This window comes from Atractosteus spatula, chromosome 21 (genome assembly GCF_055471065.1).
Source record: "Atractosteus spatula isolate fAtrSpa1 chromosome 21, fAtrSpa1.hap1, whole genome shotgun sequence".
NCBI lineage: Eukaryota > Metazoa > Chordata > Actinopteri > Semionotiformes > Lepisosteidae > Atractosteus > Atractosteus spatula.
The window spans coordinates 14,347,819-14,368,644 of NC_142726.1; the positions used below are offsets into that span (position 1 = coordinate 14,347,819).

The following is a 20,826-nucleotide window of genomic DNA, read 5'->3' on the forward strand; positions in this document are numbered from 1 at the left end:
TATCAATGGCATGCTACAGATGGAGGGAATTTGGGGATTTACCACCAATTCATCCTTTTTAAGATATTGCTTTTAATTGTTAAGGCCAGGAATCGGAATCTCTCTCCTTTTCTGAACCTTTTAGAAATCACACCCCTAGTCACATGCTATAACCCTCTAATGCTTTATTCTCATTTGTCCCTACAAACACATTATAAACTATGGGTTTTGGGCCTCATGGTATTATATCTCTTATTAATAAGATCAGGAGTTCTGCATCCTTGCCTGCTTTTAAGTCACCTTAAAACTTACTGGCATGTTAATAGAGTCTAAAACACACGTAGTCTGCAAAGTATATTCCATGGCTGTTTTCACAGAGTCTGTTGTGTGTGTGGAATGGTTATTTTGGAATCTGGTTAGTAATGTAAGTTTTTTTTACCTAGATTATTAATTGCACAGTGCTTGGTGATATTATGAATGGCACTTCCACTTCATAATATAAGTTTATCTGTCAGTGTGTACAGAATGTGTGTAGATATTTCATGTAACTGGAGCAATAAGAATGTTTCTGTCTCGCTGTGCACTCCCGAGACTGTTAATAATGGAAGAGAGGCAGACAGGAGGTCTTTCTTCTTCTGTATCGCCAGACTAAGTTGTGTGCCAGTCTGGCGGGGGCTCGTGGATTCCTAACTGCTCTGAAACTGGCGCGCTGGCAGGACAGTGGTGCCCAGCCCCCACACAGAGCAGCCAGTGTGGGCAGCAGGAGGAGGGAGGTTAACTGGAAATGAGTTCACATCTGGGCCGGCCAAGCATCAGCCGGGGCTACTGGACCGCTGATCTTTCCAAATGCCTTTCTCCTCCCTCTGAGGCATGCTCAGCAGCTCTTGCTGTTTTTCTTAAGCCAGAGCCAGGAGAAGTGAGGGTCAGCAGGCTGCACTCGAGGACATATAGCGCAAAGAGTTTGGGACAACCAGAACAAAGGGCTTAGTCCTGCAGTGAGTCTGTCAGGCCAGAGTGTATTCAGGGGGGGCCTCCATCCATCCAGTTCAGGTAAGCAACAGGTGCAAAGCAAGGTTCATCCTGGACGGGACGCCAGCCCATCGCAGGAATGGCATAGACATTGACACATTGACACAGACAGGCACACTCTCACATCAGGGTCAGTTTTCCCAAAAGTCAATTCATCTACCAGAGTGTCTTTGGATTGCAGGAAGGGACTGGAGCACCCAGAGGAAACCCAGGCAAACGTAGGGGGAACATGCAAACTCCACACATACAGCACCCCTGGTCCGGAATCGAACCCAGGGCTCCAGCGCCTGTGCAGTCCACTTTATTTATTGGCCATATACAATTTTTTTGTCCAATCAGGGAGATGATACATCCATGGGAGATGTGGGGGCAGCAGGACAGCTATATGCACTGAATTATGTCTGTGCACTGCACAGCAAAGCATACCAGCAAAAACAACAATAGTGCTATGAGAAATCTGACTTCAGTGTTAATTGCTCTTTCGTAAAACAAGGAAATCACCTTGTCGTGCCTCCATCTGTTCAGACAAAGGACCTCACGGACAGAGCTCTTCTGTTTAGCTTTTTTATTATCTTTAGATAATATTTTATAATCAGCATACATTTATGTAACGTTCACAGTATTGTACACCCAGAACCCTTCGATTCAATTAAATAATATAAATACAAAGCTCCACCAAATTTTCAGTTTTCAGTTTCAGGTCTAGAAATAGGAAGCAGAGTTGTTTCCAGGATTCTCAGATACAAAAAACATACAAGAATAAGAAAAATACTGTCCATATTTTTATATATATAAAAGTTCTGTTATACAAAATCTCCCAAGTTAATAAAAATTTCCCTTCTTTCTTATTATTATTTATACATATACAATGACAGCGTAACAAAAAACTCATTGCTCAGTACATGATGGGAGTGTGGCCATAGGAGCTGGTCAGTGGAAAGTGTGGGATAGGAGCGAAGCTGGTGGTCTCCCTGGGGTATAACTCAGTGCTCTCTCTCAGGGGACCCCCAGAAAATCCTGTCCCCCGTTTTAATTTTTTATAACTTATTATACAGGTAGTAGGTAGATCCACGAACCTCTCAGCAATTACCCCCCCGCTATGCTGGTCCCCACTTATACAGCTGGGAGGACTGGGGTATCGTACCTCGCTCAAGGTACAAGAGTAGTGTCTGCAGCAGGGACTCGAACCCGCAACCCACCAGCCACGAGACCAGAGTCTTAACCATTACAGTATGGTTTATATGAGTGGAAATGCTCAAATCTCTACTGGTGGAAACGAGGGTTTGCAAAACTCTCTTTCTATTTAGCCAAGTCCTTGCATTTGAAAAAATATCTACTGGCTTATTATGGGTTATATGTGTAATATATGCATTTTATAGCATTGAAGGAAAAATGTGAAATACTGGCTTAGACACAGGGACGAAGTAGAAGAAAATCTAATATCCTTCAACATTTTTTGAGGATTTGCATGAAGTTCGACTCCCCTTCCACTGGTGAACAAAAAAAGTAGAACTTTAAATCTACATGAACAAATGTAATTGAGACCCATTCAAAACTGGGTATCATTTTCAGTTTCAGCACTACTGTATGTGCAAATGTGAGTTAATATTTGTATATTAATAGGGATACCTATTAGATTTCCTTCTCTGCATCTCTGGTAGTATACATCGCTTCACAAAAGCAAAGGTGTAGAAGCCTTCACTCCCGAAACACGTTCAGCAGCATCTAGTGTCACTGTTCACTCTCGGGAGTCCTGTACAGAACAGCAGTACTCAGAGTTAAAGCTGTGCTATTCAGTTGTCTGATTCACCGAGAGACAGGAGAAGAAAGAGAGGCAATCGTCCACTGCTGCCTTCCTATCACTGAAAGCATGTAATTGGAGCTGGTTTCAGCATAGTATCTCTGTCACGCAGACAGCATCGGAAGCACCGCACTGGGCTATAACATTATTCGGCAAGGGACAGCCGAGCACAGAGACATGGGCTTTGCGGCTCTGGAAACCTGCATGTGTGTCTCCACAGCCCAGGCTAAGACTCGGCGACAGGACTCAGGAGAGGGTCAGCTCTGAGAGCAGACGCCTGAAACAGAAGCCTGTTGTTCCTGAAATAGTTCAGGGTTTGAAAGTCATTTTTCTAACCTGGACTGTAGGACGAGAAACAAATTGCGAACTGGGGTACCCCACATAGCACAGGCCTAGTCCTGAAGTGTCATTTCCAGCAGATTTTGTGACAAACCGTTATTGAGTGTGAAAAGAGGTGATAGTATCATCAGGGCCCTGCTGAAGTTTTTTTCTTCCACATACTCACACACAATAGTTCCCTCAAGACACTTGAACCAGTGATTTACAAGAATTCATTGCTTCTACATTTTTTTTCCCAGCGCTGCTGAAGAATTCATTCGTTGTTATGTGTAATGCTACAAATTAGAAACACGACTGGCCTGTACATCAGTGTAAACATTCCCAGTTTGAAGTGAGGAAAACGTTTAGACAATGAGGGTAGTCAGCTGCAGGTTAGGGTAGGAAAGACATTGTGCTTCTTGGTGAAACCTCAGGGGACGGTGGTGTTTCTGATGTCGAGGGTGGGAAACTCTTCCTTTTCCCTGCAAACGTCACTGCACAGCCCTCGGCCCAGATACACCCCAACACACTGGTCACAAGGGACCTCGGCAGTTTTTAGAACTTACCCCGTCATTGTCAGGTAAAACGTGAAATCAACATGGCTGTAAAAAAAAAAAACTTTTCATCTCCAGTGGTTCTAACACTAAACCAATCCCGCCTTTACCCAAGTCATTTCTTAACTCCACAGTTGTTTCTGGCTCATGTTTCAGAGTGCAAGAGGCAGTAATCAGGCCTGGTTAGGGTTTCCATCTGAACATGCACAATTCCCATGCCGAATTCCAACACAGAAACCGTGGAGGATCCAATGAGGTCATTAGGGGTTTGGTTTTTAACATCTCGTGAACATGAAAATGTTTTCAGTTGTGTTTGGTACAACATGCATGATTGCAAGACTCTAAAGAGCCGGTTTTGTAGTGCATCATTGGAAGAGAACAGGACAGCATCCACTGCCAGCTGTGTGAGTTTACTGTAGTCAACCCCCACCTCTGCTGTGATTTGCACTTCCCTCCTCGTGCTCGCTGGACTGGATCCTGCTAGCTGCAGATTGCAGGGGAAGGTGAAATTTCAGGGGGCCCGTTTTCAATATGGCGATTCTGAAATGGTTTGTGCTTCAGCTGGATACTCCTAACTCTGGCCACACCAGGGCCCTGGTCTCCGTCTCTGGAAAAAGCACATTAATCAGCCAGAGGGGTGGGGGGTTCGCCAGTGCTGTTGCCCACGAGCTGCAACATTCTGGCTTTACACACTAACACCTCACTCCTAGCATGTCCTGGCTGGGACATCGCTCCCTGCCTGACGTGATTATTACCTCCAGTCGTCTCCGTTTATTTAAAAAGCAAGAGAGGTCAAGACGCTGCTGCTCGCACAGCAATAAAATATAGGTACAAAAAAAGGAAAAGTGAAATAAATACGACAAAGGTAATGATGCACTGTACCCTTCATCAGATCATGACTTCCAGCCACAGAAAGCAGCGCTATAGAGCACTCAGAAATGCTACAGAGCATCCACTGACTCATTAGTGCAACTAAAGTTCCTTCATTAGTCTTTAACAGCGTAGCACCTCATACACAGTATAGGGCTTGTCCGACAGATGTATCTACTCCAGATGTACACGTGCTGTCCTCTCTGATGTAAGGACCACATCGTAAAGTAGACGTGAATTTTGAAAGTCCAGTGTCACTCCACCTTGCCAAAATACGCCCACACTTACAGTGTATCACTGTAAGTGTCTTAGGAAGCATTGGGAAAAGTTATTATTTGAAAGTAATCCATTACATTTCCACGTTACTAATGGAATGCTTAATAAAATGAATAAGTTGTTGGGAGAAATTGATTTTAATAGGTAATGCACTACTTTACATTATCCATATACACATACTACAGAAATCACTGGAAGTGATGGCTTTTAAAATAATTTTCTTTACCTTCTTGATTTAAAAAAAGTGATCCCTTGCACAAGTAACTTAACTGTAATGGATTATTTTTCAAAAGTAACTTTCCCCAGTACTTGTGCTTAGGACAAGCTCATCCTTCATTATCTGAGCATCTTCAACCCAAACACATGGCTGTACCACTTGAGGAGAAGCCTGTTGCCAGGAATCAGTCTCCAAGGTCATCTGTACCTTTTTTTCGTGCTACATCACACTCTAGAAAGAAAAGAAAAATCTCTCTCTCTTTGCTGGGCTAAAAAGCCAACAGTGTTGGACTTATTTTAAAAACAGAAACAACATTCACACGTACCACTTGTCTGAAAGAGTTAATGTACAGAAGGTGCCTGTAAATTTGGTGTATGACATCTCAAACTCATGCTGGACGCTAGAAATATCCCCAGTTTTCAGGGAGCAGGCTGCATTATATTCCTGTAACCAAACACAAGATTCGGATAAAGCAGAATTCTTCTCTTGTCTGAGGAAAGATCCATGGGATATTGGCATTTTTGTTCCAGTGTGCAGTACCAACAGGACAGAGATTACATTTCCTTCCGAGATGAATACTAAATTAGAACTTGATGGTAAGAAAATCCTCAACACCCTGCAAAGGACAACAGGCCTCCTGGTTTAATAGGAAATAAACAGGAGTGATTTTTGATTAGATTGTAGTTCTTTTATAAGAACCAGTTGTAGTTCTTCTGTTGCTTGCTAATGATATTAAAGATCCTGTGTCATTTATGAAGCCACTACACCATTTCACATTTAGCAGCTAATAAGTGCCAAGAGATGTGTGGTACTGGTCCGAGACAGAGTACAGATCCCCCAGACATAAAGAAGCAGCAACAGGCCTCTTGATGTAATTTGTCCGAAGTAAAAGCTATTGTGCACAATAAATAATTGAAGAGTTGCGTGTGTGGGCATTATTATACAAATATGCAAATATTTTTTTTACCAAGACTTAACTTCTGGTTTCGTGATGGGGAAGTAAGACTGTAGCTATTGTGCTCCTACTGGGAACGGTCTATTGTCATTTTTAATTCCTTCCTTCACAGTTGGCTAACAGTTCCTATTTCAATTAATTGAATTGTTTGAGTCGAAATGGCATCACACATGACGTCTTCTCAGAGTAAGTAAACAGGACAGAGACTGAGCACGAAGAATGAAAATTAAAGTAAGGCTATCTTAGTGAACCCAAGGCACCTCCGTACAGTAACCAACAACTGATCTGCAGCCCAGGAGTGTTCAGAACTTGAAAGACTGCTTCATGGGCTCCAGATTTGAGTTCCATGTGTTTTTGATGCACGGAACATCATTTGAGCAGGTTCCGCCCAAAATCATTCAAATCTATTCTTGTTGTTTTAGAAATGAGGTATTACACTATAAAAAAATGATATAATCAAGGTGTCGCAGGACCCAATTTTTTTCCAGTTTTTGTATGACTTATCCACAACCAGACAAGTCTGTTCCATGGATCGCTTTAAAAGCAGTGGAATCCCTCCTCCCATGAGCCCATGGGACAGGAAGGGGCGGGGCTATAGGGTGAGGATGTTGCCATCCTCGCGCATGCTCTCCTGGCTGGTGCTGGTCTTGCTGGGGCTGCCGTTGTGGGTGTTGAGGGAGCTGAGCGAGGCCTTGCTGTCGGACAGCGAGCTGTGCAGGGAGACGCTCTGCTGCAGGTGCCTCAGCAGGCCCGGCTGCCCGCCGTTGACCATGTCCGCCGGCAGGTAGGGGGGCAGGTTGTCGTTCTCGATGATGAGGTCCCCATCCTCGTCGCTGTCCCCCTCGGCCGTGCTGTAGTTGCTAATGTACTGGGAGGCCGGGCTGGGCGTGCTGTCGTTGGAGAAGCCGGAGCTGCCCGAGGCCTTGCTGTTGCGCACCACGTTGTTGCGCTGGTTGGCTGGCTTGACGGTGATGATGAGGTTGTGGCTGTTGGCCACCATCATGTCCGTGACCTGGTCCAGGGACTTGCTCACCACGTCGATCCCGTTCACCTCCAGGATCTCGTCGTTGACCCCCAGCAGCCCCGTGCTCTCGGCCAGCCCGTTCTTCACCAGCCGCGAGATGAACACGCCCGGCACCTTCTCGACGCCCTGGGGCGTCACCCGCACGCTCATGCCGTCCCGGATGTAGAAGCCCAGCGGCTTGTCCGAGCCGTGCTTGTGCAGCCGCACGCGGCGGTGCGTCTCGGGCAGGATGTCCACGTCGATGATGGAGGAGATCTGCCGGAAGTCCTGGGGCAGCCCGATGGGCAGGTGCTGCTTGGTCTTCTGGGGGGTCGGCCGCAGCCCCGCTAGGACCTTCTTCTTGCGCGGCAGCGAGTTGGTGGCGAAGGCGGCTGCATCGTCTTCTTCTGCTGGAACGAAAACGGAGAACAGAGCCGTTACACTGTGACATCAGGCCTCTTCTCTTGAACCTTTTATTTAACTATCTATTGCAAATCCTCCGTTTCAAGTCAGCTGAGAACAACATCTCGTTTACAACTGCGGCCTGGACAGCCAAGTACTTTGCCTCCAGGGCACAATGGCAGCGCCCCACCCAGCATTTGAACAACAACAACACTGTGGTCTGGGGGGTCCAGATTTAATAATTATAATAATTGCTTACACTTATATAATGCGCTTTTCTGGACTCTCCACTCAAAGCGCTTTACAGGTAATGGGGATCCCCTCCACCACCACCAGTGTGCAGCCCCACCTGGGTTATGCGACGGCAGCCATAGTGCACCAGAACGCTCACCACACACCAGCTCTCAGTGGGGAGGAGAGCAGAGTAATGAAGCCAGTTCATAGATGGGGATTATTAGGAGGCCATGATTGGTAAGGGCCAATGGGAAATTTGGCCAGTACGCCGGGGTTACACCCCTACTCTTTTCGAGTACAGTTCCTCACTGTTGCTATTTTCTGTTCATTTGCAAATGGCTTGAACAAAGGCCATTTGCCCCGCCCCTCAACAAAAACAAAAACAGTTTCCATTTGCTGACATCACAGGTGAACAAACCTGCAACAACGCAGCACAACCCTGGCCTTAACCCAGGCACTGCACATTTTGCTTTAAAAAAAATGAGAGATATTTCTCTCTGGCTACCGGATATTCCTGACTTCAAGGTTGCTGCTCTCTCTTCTCGGGTTTCCCTGCAGAGATCCAAACCCGATCTTATTGAGGCCTGAGGCAATAATTCCCCTCTCTCCCCTCTCTCATCTGTAGGCAACCTGCCAGCCCATCTTCACCGTGGAGTGAAGAGACTGATGCCAGGATAGATCTCCTCTCCTTCACTCCGGCTGTCAGCCAGGGGTCCGTGTTGAAGCGGAACTCCTGGTGAGTGTCTTGTGGCAGCAGTAATAGCTCCGAGATGAGTGCCGCTTAAAAGCTCCCCTCCAATTTCATTTGTGCTAGAAAACGCTTCCTAATGGGGGAGGGGCCGGGCACAAAACCTTTCTGTCAAGCCCTTCGATTTCTTCTGCGGCCCTGAAACTTGTCCTTCTTTTTAAATTGAACCTTGATTTCGAAGTATTTTTAAAATCCAGGACAAAAGAAACCCAATATCCTAATTGAAGAAAATGCTTATGTCAAATTTATCTCGTAAATTCTCTCATTTAGAGATTAGGAAACAGAAGATTTTCTTTAGAGAAAGAGGTACATTTAGAAAACTGGTAGCCATCTTGAATAGTACATTTAACACTTTAGTTATGAAGTACTAAAGGTTACACATATCTTTTGATGGTAACGTACTCTCTAGGATAAGAACATTATGCTGTAGAGTCTCAGCTGTTATGCCCGGAGCTGTAATAATGTTGCTTTAGCTCAGTGGCCCTCTGCAAGGCAGCATCTGCAAAGCACACCTGACGTAACACAACAGAGGGGTTCCTCTTGTTCCTATTGCAGAGGAAGTGCCCTGAGGACAGAGCTTTAACCTTTGCAGGGCTATGTAGATAAAACAGAATCATTTGGGTCTCGTCACAGTGCTGGCTTGCACATGTAGCCTCAGTTCAGCAATAGCATGTACTGTAGAATATGTACATGGTCCTCTAGAATTGGCACTAGGAGTTACCCTGCTCTCAGTCTTATCTTTAAGGGCCATCTATCATCATTTAAGGTGCTTAAGATAGTAGCCAATTTAGAGATTGAGTGAGAGCTCAGTGATAAGACTGTTCAAGGATAACCTGCTTGCCTTGCTACTGGTATATTAATAACCTACAGTATTTGCTGCACATCGTTTCTGTGCCACTCTGTGTTACACGAAGACCTTTGCAGGGCTTGTTCTATGGGCAACATGGAGGGGTGGTAAGTTAGAGATGCCATCTTGTGCCCATTGTGTGCCAGGGTAGGCTTCATGTCCCTGTAGCCCTGTTGGACTGAGCAGTTAATGAGCTGCAATACTGGGATTTCTGTTTTTCAGAGACTTCTGTGCCCAACGTATTTTGTTTACTGCATGACAGCACAAAACAAGGCAGGCTTAACCATGAGCAATGAAAATCTTCTCCAGATCATTACGTTGTGGAGATTTGCAGCTTTTGGAAGAGAGAATGAATCCTAGTTTCTCTGAGAATTTAACAGCAGCTAGAATATTCCTAATACTTCTTACAGATAAAACTGGAATAATAATAACCTGTAACTTACTGGAAATATCCAAGTGTGCTCTGAAGATAAGGAAACAGAGACCAAAGGCTTTCCACACGCTTTAATCCCCACTTTCCCTCTCTTTTGATCAGCCATACTTACAGTACAGGACAAAAGAGGGCTTCAAATGACTTGTCTAAAGAAATACTTCCCCAGCACTGAGTATTTTAGTCATTCATTAAAAAAAATTTAGATACATAAAAGTATCAAACAGTAAAAAAAGATTAGAAGTGTTGACTGACATGCATTTTTATTAAAAAAGCCTCTTTTGCATTTAATGCAATTACAATCTCTTTTTGGGTGAATATTGGACTCCCGGAGTTGTTCAGTGTATTAAAAGAAAGATGCATAAAGGAGAAAAAACACTTTGCAGAGAAAAGTACACATTTCTACCCGTGTAGCTCAGCACAGTTAAATAAGCATAGCATCTAAAGTGGAGAAAGATTCATCGGGAATAGGATGCTGATCTCAACAGCTGACAGACATATGCTTGAAACTCCTGGTCTGGGAATACTGACATGAGACATGGACTGTTGATTTGGATTATACCAGTGCTGTGACCTTTCTTTCTGAGTGGTACAACCCTAGGAGCTTGCGGTGTAGTTGCGTGAAGCAGCAGCTCTGCTGAAATATCGGAACAATTCTTATGCAAAGAAATCAAGAGACCTAATGGGAGTATGGCGTCCAGCTGGTGCAGCCATCCCATACATATATTGTTCATGGTGCATCATGAACAGCCTATTGATGGCACTCAGTTAGGATGGAGGTACCCAGGCAGGGGCCCATCAGGGGATCGGTCAGTTTACAAGATCAGAGGGAGCAGTGTGCTGGGTCTTGCTGTGGGAGTGGGGAGTGCTATCTTAGTATCGGGACTCCAGTAAGGAGGCCAAGGAAAGAAAGCAGGACTGGACAGATGGAGAACGTCCTTATGTTCTCAGTGTTGATTTCTTTGGGGGGGGGGAGTCTGCCCGCACATCTTGGTCAATTCTTAATCTGATCTTGTGCGCTCTCTTGTGGTGCCTGTGGAAGGGGCAGATTCCAAGCTTGAAAAATGTTCCCTTGTTTTGTTCCCTAGAGCTTCCCGAACTGTGCTCACTGCAGTGCCAAGGAGATATTATTGACTAAGGCTGGGTGTTCCTACTTCAGCTAAGACGACTATACAAAGACCAGAAAAACTACTGCATGAAAATGCATTTGAGGAAAGAAAATTGTAAGTTTCTTCTGTGTGCTTAAGGACTGAAAAGCCTTGTGCACTCGGTCTTCTGATTCTGTTGGCTGGCCTGTCCCATAGATAGGTGGATTTGTGAGGCTTAATTGGCCATGCTGATGACGTGTGATGCTCCAGGGCCACCTCAAAGGCACATGGGTCAGGGAAGAAGATCTGCGAGTACAAAATAAGCCTTTCCCTGGGCCTCCTGTTTCCTAGTGGGACACAGCATTCCAGCTGCTCATCTCAAAGTTAAGTGATAGCTAGGCTTAATGTGGTAATGGACACGCTGAATATCCATGCCTGCAAGACACTGTTATTCACAAGAGCACGTCTGAAAGGTGGTGTGTATTCTCTGACACTGGAGAGAATTGAACAAATCTTACAAATTTGGTTGGCAAATAGCTGGGAGTATCACACACGTGTTTGTGCAATGAAACAGATACACCCGGCTTCTCTAAATATAGTGCCAGCCTGCTGGGGGCCCACACCTTCAGTTCTGCCAACAGTAACTATTCACAGATTTCACCTCGTCAGAGGAATGGTGCCTCCTCATCACCATGAGGTCACGAGTCACAATTAGGGCCTCTCTCTGCACTGCACTGAGGCTTTCTGGCATTAATTGAGAGCTGCAACAAACAAATGGATACTTGACATTTTTTTAGACTGTTAAAAACTTTATCTAAATGACTTTTTATGATTCTGTCATTGAAGTATGCATGTTGCTACTAGGAAAAAAAAGCAATTTTGAAATAATCAAGATCATTGTTGATGAATTCATTGACGCAGGCAGTGGGTAATTATCTGCAGGTATACTGTTAGTCACATGCGGTGGGAGCACAGCCACTAGAAATAAAAGCACTTTCAGGATAATAAAGTCATTTGTAAGTGATCATTCTGCCGCTGTATGGATTGTTTCACTGCACTGTTGTCGGCCTTGGCCCCTCTCCCCTGTCCGAGCTCCTATTCCTTCTCTCCTCCTCTCGCCCTCCCTCTGGTCTCATCTCCACAAATGAGGATCACTGGGCCAGACCTCCATCTCTGCGCAGAGTAATTTGTTTCAGAACTCAGCAGGGGGAGGGAAGAAATGATGTGAGACAGTTGCCTGGTAACCAGGTCGCAAACCAGCACAGCATAAAAAAAATAATGGAATAAAATAAATATATAAATGAGCATAAAACAAGGCACCTGAGCCCTACATGGGCGAGTCAGGAGGGATGGACACAGCCAGTAAACGTACAAAATGGCATCTAAATAGCCTCAATTCTAGCAGGTTACTTAAACTAGATTAAGGAGGCAGATCTTTGATTGAAATGCTATTAATCCAGTTAAGACTTCTCTGTTCTACATCTTGTCTCAGAATGTAGTTATTGAAGCATGCAATGTTTATAAAAGGCTGTGTTTGAATCTTTCGTGGATAAAAAAGCATGAACCTGTTTCTGGCCACGTGTCCAAATATGTTAAAACTGTGAGCCATTCTGCTACATGCAAACACTTTTTAGATTTGATAAGCAGTCTACAAAATGTCTTTTCTTCCATCAGTGTCTCCATGTAAACCACACTATGCCACTGCCCAGTGAACCACCGAGATCAACCTATAGGATATTCCCCCAGAAATCTCGGAATGACTCCGGGGATGAATAGCTATTTCCCTGTGTCCAATCCTCTTTCTCTGCCTCTCCTCAGCCCTAGCTAGGATACTCCCAGAAAGCATGTTTAAAGCCAAGATCATCTTTACACTAAGGCTTGTGGGAGTCTGGAACAAGCAATACAGCCCTGCTGTCGAAGCCGATACCTTGGCGTCTCTTGAGAAATGGCTGAATGACCTCCATGGATCACTAAGCTACTAAAACCCAAACAAGCTACTGTAGACGGGCCAGATGCTCTCCTGCTGTTTGCAAAATTATGTTCTACCTCCCTGGCCAAAACGATAAAAATGGTCATTCATGCTAACATCTGTATACTGTCATCGTTCGTGCACAGATTGCAGAACATCCTGGGTATACCATATACTCAGCATCACGCCAAAGTGTTTTTTATTACAGTTACATAATACAGAATTGCAGTGATGTTCCACTCATTGTTATTGCTTTGACATCAAGTGCCATCCATGATGATCACACCTCACTCAAACAGGCTGGAGATGGAGTTTTACAAAACCGTAAAGTCAGCGCTGCAGAGTCCCTTATTACAAAGCCATTGTCACTACTTCTGATTAAATGCAATTGTACAGAATACACTGTATGAGGAGAAATGATAGATTATGTAATTAGAAAGCTTTTGCCACAGATATAAATTATCATAAGCTCCTCTGGAGGGTGAGCTAATGTTTTATTTCCAAGTTGTCTGAAGTTTTTTTAAACCACTATTGAACAGTGGAAGGAAATATGAACTTTATTATACTATGCACTTGTAGTATTTAGAAAATACTTCAGAATGTACACAAGTGGAAACCACCTTTAAGTGCAATTCTTTACCCAGGTAAAGAACAGGCTTTCCCAGCCATGGTGTCGAAGGAGATGACCTGGTTTCTTCCAAGAAATGGGTGGATAAGGTCCTTAGATCAGTTAGTTACTACTGTAACTACCAAACGGTCAAGGATGTGAAGGAAAATGGCCTCTTCTTGTTTGTACTGTAACTGTTCTTATTGTCATAGCTGGTGACTTGTGTTAATCAAGGGAGTCTCCGTGCTCGTTCTTTAGGAGAATAATGTCCTTACTGCTGTCTTGTCAGGAATTCCATGGGAAAGACATGAGCTGAAACTTTGCTCCAGTCTGGTTTTCTCTTCGCCCAGAGACTGTTCGTTATTTCCTGTCGGTGGCCGAGCAGTGGAGTGGCTGCTATGGGCTGGGCGCAGTGCAGTGGGACAGGGCAGTTAGCAAGGCAGGATGGGAGGACCTGCATCTTTCAGAGCGATCAGAGCCCATCGGGATTATAGTGAAGCCGTCCTCACCTCCTGTTGGCTCCTGCGCTCGCCTGAAAGAATCCCTTTGATGCTTCGCTTCCTCTGCTATCAGCCGCGCAGGACAGCCATTCGACAGCCCCCTGGTATTAGAGCAGGCAGCTCTGCAATATTAAATCCCTCTCTGAGCCGGGCCAGCGTGCATTTCAGGCAGATCGGGCCAGTGTTAATCAAACTCCTCGGCTTTGCTTGTAAGAGTCTTATGTCAAGTGCCTGAAATGTAGTGGAGTTTAAAGCAGATTTCATTTTTCTATGCTTGGCAAATACAGGATAAGCAATTGAGAATATTAATGCAAAAACCGCATATAATACTGTTTCAATGCCTTTACATGTAAATGCAGACAGCACATGTTTTTCTTCAAGGGCATATGCCAGTTTGTTGCATTTAGTTAGATCTCAATTTTGCTTGCCTTTCAAAGATCTTTAGGCTAATTTCACTGAGTAATTCACCTTCTTAATGCACTTGAATATTTCTAGGCTTGATAAATAATATATGAGCAGCACAGTGGCTAGAATTGCTGCCTGGCTCCAATTCCAGACCTAGGGTGCTATCTGCGTTGAATGTGTATGTTCTCTCCTTGCTCATGTGGGTTTTCTCAGGGTGCTCTGGTTTCCTCCCATAGTCCAAAAAAATATACGGGTAGGTTAATTGTCTTCCGGGAAAACAGGCCCTGGCGCGGGTTTGTGCGTGTTTGTGTCTGTCCTGCTATGTCCAGTGTGTACCCCACCTTAGAAAATGGATGGATAGATAGATAATATTGGTATGGCACAGAGCTTTATTGTTTTTAGCCAGCATTTGAACACCAGGGTAACGTCACTAAATGCAGCGTTTCAGTCTTAGGTCTACTGATCCAGACATTTAGATCTTTGCATTAACTTGCACTTGGTTTGACAAAAATAATTATTTTTTAAAAGGTAGTGAGTGTAAGACAGGGAAGACCATACGGGGGAGAACAGCTACAGTACAGAAGCAAATCAGATTAGTTGGCAATTCTTACTGAGTGGCGTCACACAGTCTGTGAGCAGCTGCCGAATAATGTGCTGACTGGACCCCTCTCTCGTTCTCTTTCAGTTGGCTGTAGGACTTGGCAAAAATCAGTGCAACATGGTGGCACAGTATTCGTGACAAACCCAGCCGGGCCTGCGGGAGAGAGTATTAACCCACAAGGTCCTCCACTCATTATTCACCTTCCTCAGAAACCACTTCTGTTGCTCAGTTATTTCTGTCCATTTTCTCCTACCAGATCACACAGCCCGACTGCATACAGTATGTTGCCTAACGTACTTACTCGGGTATAGTTATTGGGGTTGCAAAGGATGTATTCTAGTGGCTCCTGTAAGCCTTAGGTGTACATATTGCAGCCACTGCTGGGCAGAACGAAAAATGAAACGGAAATGGTCATTTCGGAGTGTAGATTCAGAACTCGGGAACCTTGGTTCTTCCATTCCATGGTCACAGGACTTCCAACTGTTCAATCAGTTCATGGGGGATTTTTTTAATCAGCCCGGGTGTTAACGATCACTTCAGTGACCAAGGACTAACCTGAGGAAAGACTTGAAATGACGAGCCAAGGATGACCATCCCTGCTCTGATCTGCACGGTGGGTTTGTGGTGGGTCATTGGTGCCCCTGCAGTCTCTGCAGAGAGTTATGGCCTTCAAGTTTCTTTCAATGAGCGTATCATCCCAATACAAAACGAGGGCTGAGTGGAGTCCCTGCCATTCACTGTGACTCAGCTTTGTGAATGGATGGAGAAAGACACTGGGGCTCCTGTTCTTCCAAATCTCCTCTCTCCACAGTGCAGTAGGAGCTCTGTAAGTGCTGCTGAGGTCATGTTGCTGACCCCTCTTTTTAATGGACTATTTCCCATGTGATCTCAGTGTGCCCAGGGCTCACAGGTCATTATTCACCTGCTGTAATCTCCCCTTGCCCGAGTTCTGACACAGTGACATTCCCTACCACACACACACACTCTCACACACACTCACACACACACCTCTCTCTCTCTGGCTGGGATGTGGCTGCAGGGCTTTTACCTGTTCAGAATGCGCTGTGCGTGTAATTTCCTGCCTGGCGCCTCTCCACCAGAGAGAGGGAGATTGTGGTGCCACCCGCCCACCTACGGCTTGTGAATAACCTCAAGACCACCTCATAAATTCCTCTCAGGACCCCCTCCTGTCTGCGGAATGATGAACGCCAGATAGCCCGGCGGCTGGGAGACTGGTACTGACTTCTCTCACTCTCTCTTTGATTTGATTCATTTGTTTCATTCTTTTTTTTATTTATTTTGTGGTTGTGACTCCATGTCCCTGCTCAGTCATGCCGGTACTATTTTAGGAATGTGAGCAGGCAGGAATCAGATAGCTCCCTGCTCAGGAACTGGAGTTTCAACTTGAGGTCTAGGGACCACATGTCCAAGGGGATGAGTTCTGACAGTGGGAGATCTGTAGACATTTCTAGCACGGAAGAATTTAATGAATGACCACTGGAGGTAGGATACAGTTTACCATTTTAACTTGTTCAAAAAAGATAAGCTCATTTGCATTCGCGACAGTGAGGAGCACAATTGTATACTAGCGATGCCAAGAGGCCCACAGATTTGCAAGACAAATTGCAGGTGTTAAGGAGCGGCAGATCAGTCTCTGGTTGCGTGTATTTTCAGCACTTTTAATCTTTATTTTTCAGGTTTGTACACATACTCTTTTTTAAAAAACATAATCTGGATATCGTCTATCAGGATATTGTCTATCATTTCCCTTGTCTATCCACCTTCTGTCCTGATGATGGCAGGACCTGATAAGGTGAAACAATGGGATCTTGCCTCCCAAATTGTGGGTTTTCACTGAACCGTGCATTTTTCAACTGCAATAAGAATCTAGTGTAACCAGTTTTCAAAATTCAATACTGTACTATCAAAGTTCAATCTTCTTTTAAAACTACATAGTTTTCACCCAGTTCTCATACTGTAACCCATTTACTCTTTTTTTAATTTTACCTTTAACCTACATTTCTAGCTCAGACTGAGCAGTACTAGAACTACTTCCTGTCTTGGTGATGCAGCAGAAAGCCTTGATCAGAAATCTGATGCCGGCAGGTTTTCAGCAGGGCTTTTATCAGGATGTAGTTAGAAGAACTTTCCTGCTTGTGTTTGAATCTCTGCAGGGAAAAGGTTGAGAGAAATACAGCACTGCAAACCAGACCAGGATCAATAAGTGGTAGGCAGCGCAGGCTTTGTTAGCCCACCTGGGCAGAATATAGGAGAATGGCATGTGAACGCTGTGAAGATTTCGAAGGTACAAGTCACCCTTTGTGAATCACAAATGCCTTCGCCCTGCAGCATTTTCACAACCACCTTCCAGGCTGGATAGAGACTAAGACTCAGGCCTGCGACCATCTTCATCTACTTTTTTGTCATTTTATTGACCATTTATCGTGTTGAAAATACAACCACAGTTAACCAGCCGTGATGAAAATGTACAGTTTACATGTATGTCTCGAGCCACTCAAAAGCACCGACGATTGCTTTTGTTAAAAAGTTGCTTTGGCAGCTTGAACTCCGCCAGATAACCTCCTTTCGCACGGAGGCATTGGGAGGGCTGCAGACAACCCCTGCGGACCTTCAGAAGGGTCCGGGAATGTGGCACACCTGGTGAACAGCTGGCTCCGGGAGTGGAAAAAAAATCAGAACAGGGAACAGTGCAGACAGGAGTACAGAGATCACCAGGCGTCTGAATCAATGCCCAGAAATTCCTCTGAAACAAATTCCTAATGTATCCTGCCTGCCAGTCTGATGGAGCAAAGTCTTTTCTAAAGGCAATGTTCCCTTTGGTCTATCCACTATAGTGCCCCCTACTGGTAGGGGAGAGTTAGGTCCCTGATGTTTAATGGGCAAGCTACCAGAGCCTGTTCCTTCAACAGGGCACAGGGGGAAGGAAAAGACGTGACTGATTGGCCGACCACTTTCACCTATTCCTACAAAAAGCAAAACGGCAAGAAATGTTTTATGGTTACCGTGGGGCGCACAATCCAGAGACGGAGAAGTCTGTCGACCTGTTCTCAAAAGGTTCAGGAGCTGGATTTCACAAAATCACTTAATCAATCAATATTGAATAATGGCCTTTTTAGAGTCCCATGTACCCACGTTTTTAGAGCTATCATGCCTGGCAAACACAGAAACAATGTCCTAGGACATTCAGGGTACAATTTCAGTGTCTCTTAATATTCTGATGGGCAGTTTAACCTGGAATGAATTATGAACATTGTTCTACTTTTTATAGTACAGCAATGATTCAATTAAAATCATTCAATGATTCAATTAAAATCATTTGAAACAGGAAACATCTCTTTAATCAGGTTGTGGATTTTGCATATTGCTGTTGCAGTTCTTTGTTTTTTCCTTTCAACTGTATTCCTTTTCTAAGCATGTCTACAAAAAGGATGCTATGTTATATGTACAGGCTAATGATTAAGATGAGCTTTTGTGGCTTTGACTTACAGTAGGTTTTAAAATGGGTGTGGCTCATTATGAAAGTATTACTTTTTTTTACAGTCAAAATTTTTTTTTTTACTGTCAAAATATAACAAGGTTTCTTCTAAGCCCTACGGCTGGACTGTTCTGGGTCAGATCACAGAATGGCAAATAAAGACATACTCAGATTCCATTTCTGGGTGAAATGCACAGCTGGGCTGCATCTTCCAGGACTCAAAGCTCTATGCTTTGATGACATAACTCCTTGTACACAAGTTTCACAATTGTGATCTTGCCCCAGTGATTACGAGAGGCACAGCTGGCATCCCATCCCAACGGTCTTGTAGAAAGCAAAATTAGACAATCTGTGAGTATTAACTATATTCCATATCAGTGTAGTTAGACTTAAAATGACGTTATTAGTACTGTTATTGAGATTGTGGTAAAGGTCCATATTGAAAAGGTTTCCTGTTAGCGAAATTCATTAACTGTAGGATAACTCCTACAGCAAAACACTACATGTAAACTCATTAACACATCCTGAAGTTATGAAGTCCAAGAGGCTCCAGGAATACTTTGTCAGAAAGCACGGCAGTAAGAATTCTCTTGGCTTCATTTGTTAAGAGTGTAAACTGTGCTCTTAATACAAAACCAGTAGGTAATCCGTCCCATTTTATTAAGCTGCATTCCTGACCCTTTTTTCTCTGCTCATGGATTCACATTCAGTAACATCGTTCAGCCAGTAAAACAAAGGGAACAAGAAACAGCCCCTGAAAGGATGAATTAGGACACAAGAAAACTGCCCCTTGCAGACTAATGCATCCATTAAACTCAAGTCAGGTCTGATTTTACTGGCCTTTGTTTCTGAAGTGACAAGCCACTGAGACCAGTCCCGTTCCTGTTAATTAGCTGATGACACAGCGAGAGATCAGTGTTCACCATCCACTGGCGGGATGCAGAGCAGAAACATAGACACTTCAATGTCTATTATTTTTTAAAAAGCACAAGTGAACCTGGGGAAGAGGTGGGTGGCAGGGGTTACTGGGCAAGATGTCAATGGCTGATAGCTCATCATGACACACTCTCTGAAGAGGTTTGTTTTTCCTGTGGTTTCAAAAGACCCTTGAGTCTGCCTGCGAGCAGGGAGAGATCACTGTGTGGAGAGCCCAGTGCCCATAGCCTTTGCTGTCATGGTTACATCTAAAGCAGATGGCAGGCCTTCCCAGACTAAAAACACTTAATCAGAGCCCCATCGATCAGCGCCTCTGATATGAATGGCTGCTGATTACTGTAAGCTCCGAGTACAGCAGCCCCTGCCAGTTCTAACAGATTGTTATTTTGTGTCTTTGCTAATTAACAGGCGGGAGCCGCGATACCCTTGTAAATATTTCTGCAGCAATGTCAACGAGACACACAACTCTTAGCAAGGAGGAGGGCGGGATCTGTGAATTGTTTTTATTTGTTTGCCCACACAAGCAAAAACATGGCCAGTTCGTCAGCCTGCTCTACAAAAACAAAAAGGAACTAGAAAACTACTCAGGAATGTGAGTACGTTTTGGGTAGATGAAGCCTGATGAGACCCCTGTTGTGGAGCTCAGCTGTGCTGACAATGGGGCACCCCTGAGCTCTGACATCACGTCTAGATCTGCTGTCATCGTGCCTGACAGTACGGCACTGTGGAAAGCACAACAGCTAACTTTAAAGTTTAATGGATGCTATTTATCAGCTCCCCACACTTCTTGCAGTCCATACTTGTTAAACATGCTGAGTTGATTTGACTGTGAAACCTCAGCAGAGCTCATGTTTGTTAGTGGGTATACATGGGGTTTTGTTTAGCAGGGATTTAAAAGGCCGTTGCCCTATTGCTAAACGTGCTTGCACAGATTAAAATACTTCCTTTACAGGGTAACGATATAGGACCTAAGAAGATACTGCAGTGAAATTCAGAGGACCACGACTACTGCAGAACTGGCCTGCCTTTTTTTATGCAGCTCTCTGGTTCATTCTGTTTAATAGTGATTCTGTTTGAAGAAATGACAAAACAAGCACTAAAACAGTATCCTGTGACAGACCCCACGCTGAGTGTGGCAAGTTGGGATGGCTTCAAAGAGGAGCTGAGCAGACCTCCCTCATTGAGAGGCACTACTCCACTCCTGCTCGTGAAAGTCCACTGACACGCAGAGCGGTTCCCTCCTGTGACAAAGCACGTCCTGTTCCGTCAGGAAAGCTTCTGCCGAAGACCCTACCCCCCTCACTTCCCTTTCATCTTGTGACGTGCAGGTGCTTTCTGAGCACCTGTGCTCCAGAACAAATGCACTTTGGAAAAAAATTCATAAACAAAGCGCTGAAAGAGGCATTTGGCTCCTGCAGAGTTAATGCACACTATCAGTCTATAAGAATCGCAGTGCATTAGACTCGTTCAGACATTAATCCTTCTCATCATAAGACCTAATAAATAGGATTGTAACATCCATCCATTATCAGAAAGCGGCTTTTCGTAGAACAGCCAATCA

General features: G+C 44.5%; 1 protein-coding gene across 2 annotated transcripts in view; it reads right to left on the minus strand.

Annotated features, from left to right (window-relative positions):
• Positions 1 to 1,560: 1,560 nt before the first annotated feature.
• Positions 1,561 to 20,826, minus strand: part of pard6a (par-6 family cell polarity regulator alpha) — a 36,580-nt gene continuing 17,314 nt past the window's right edge. Inside the window, exon 3 of one of the 2 annotated variants that reach the window (XM_088939018.1) lies at positions 1,561 to 7,412. In XM_088939018.1, the coding sequence (XP_088795144.1) occupies positions 6,592 to 7,412 (821 nt within the window). In that variant the 3' untranslated portion in view covers positions 1,561 to 6,591. The remainder of the gene's footprint in view (positions 7,413 to 20,826) is intronic. The other variant, XM_088939019.1, reaches the window with a different exon arrangement.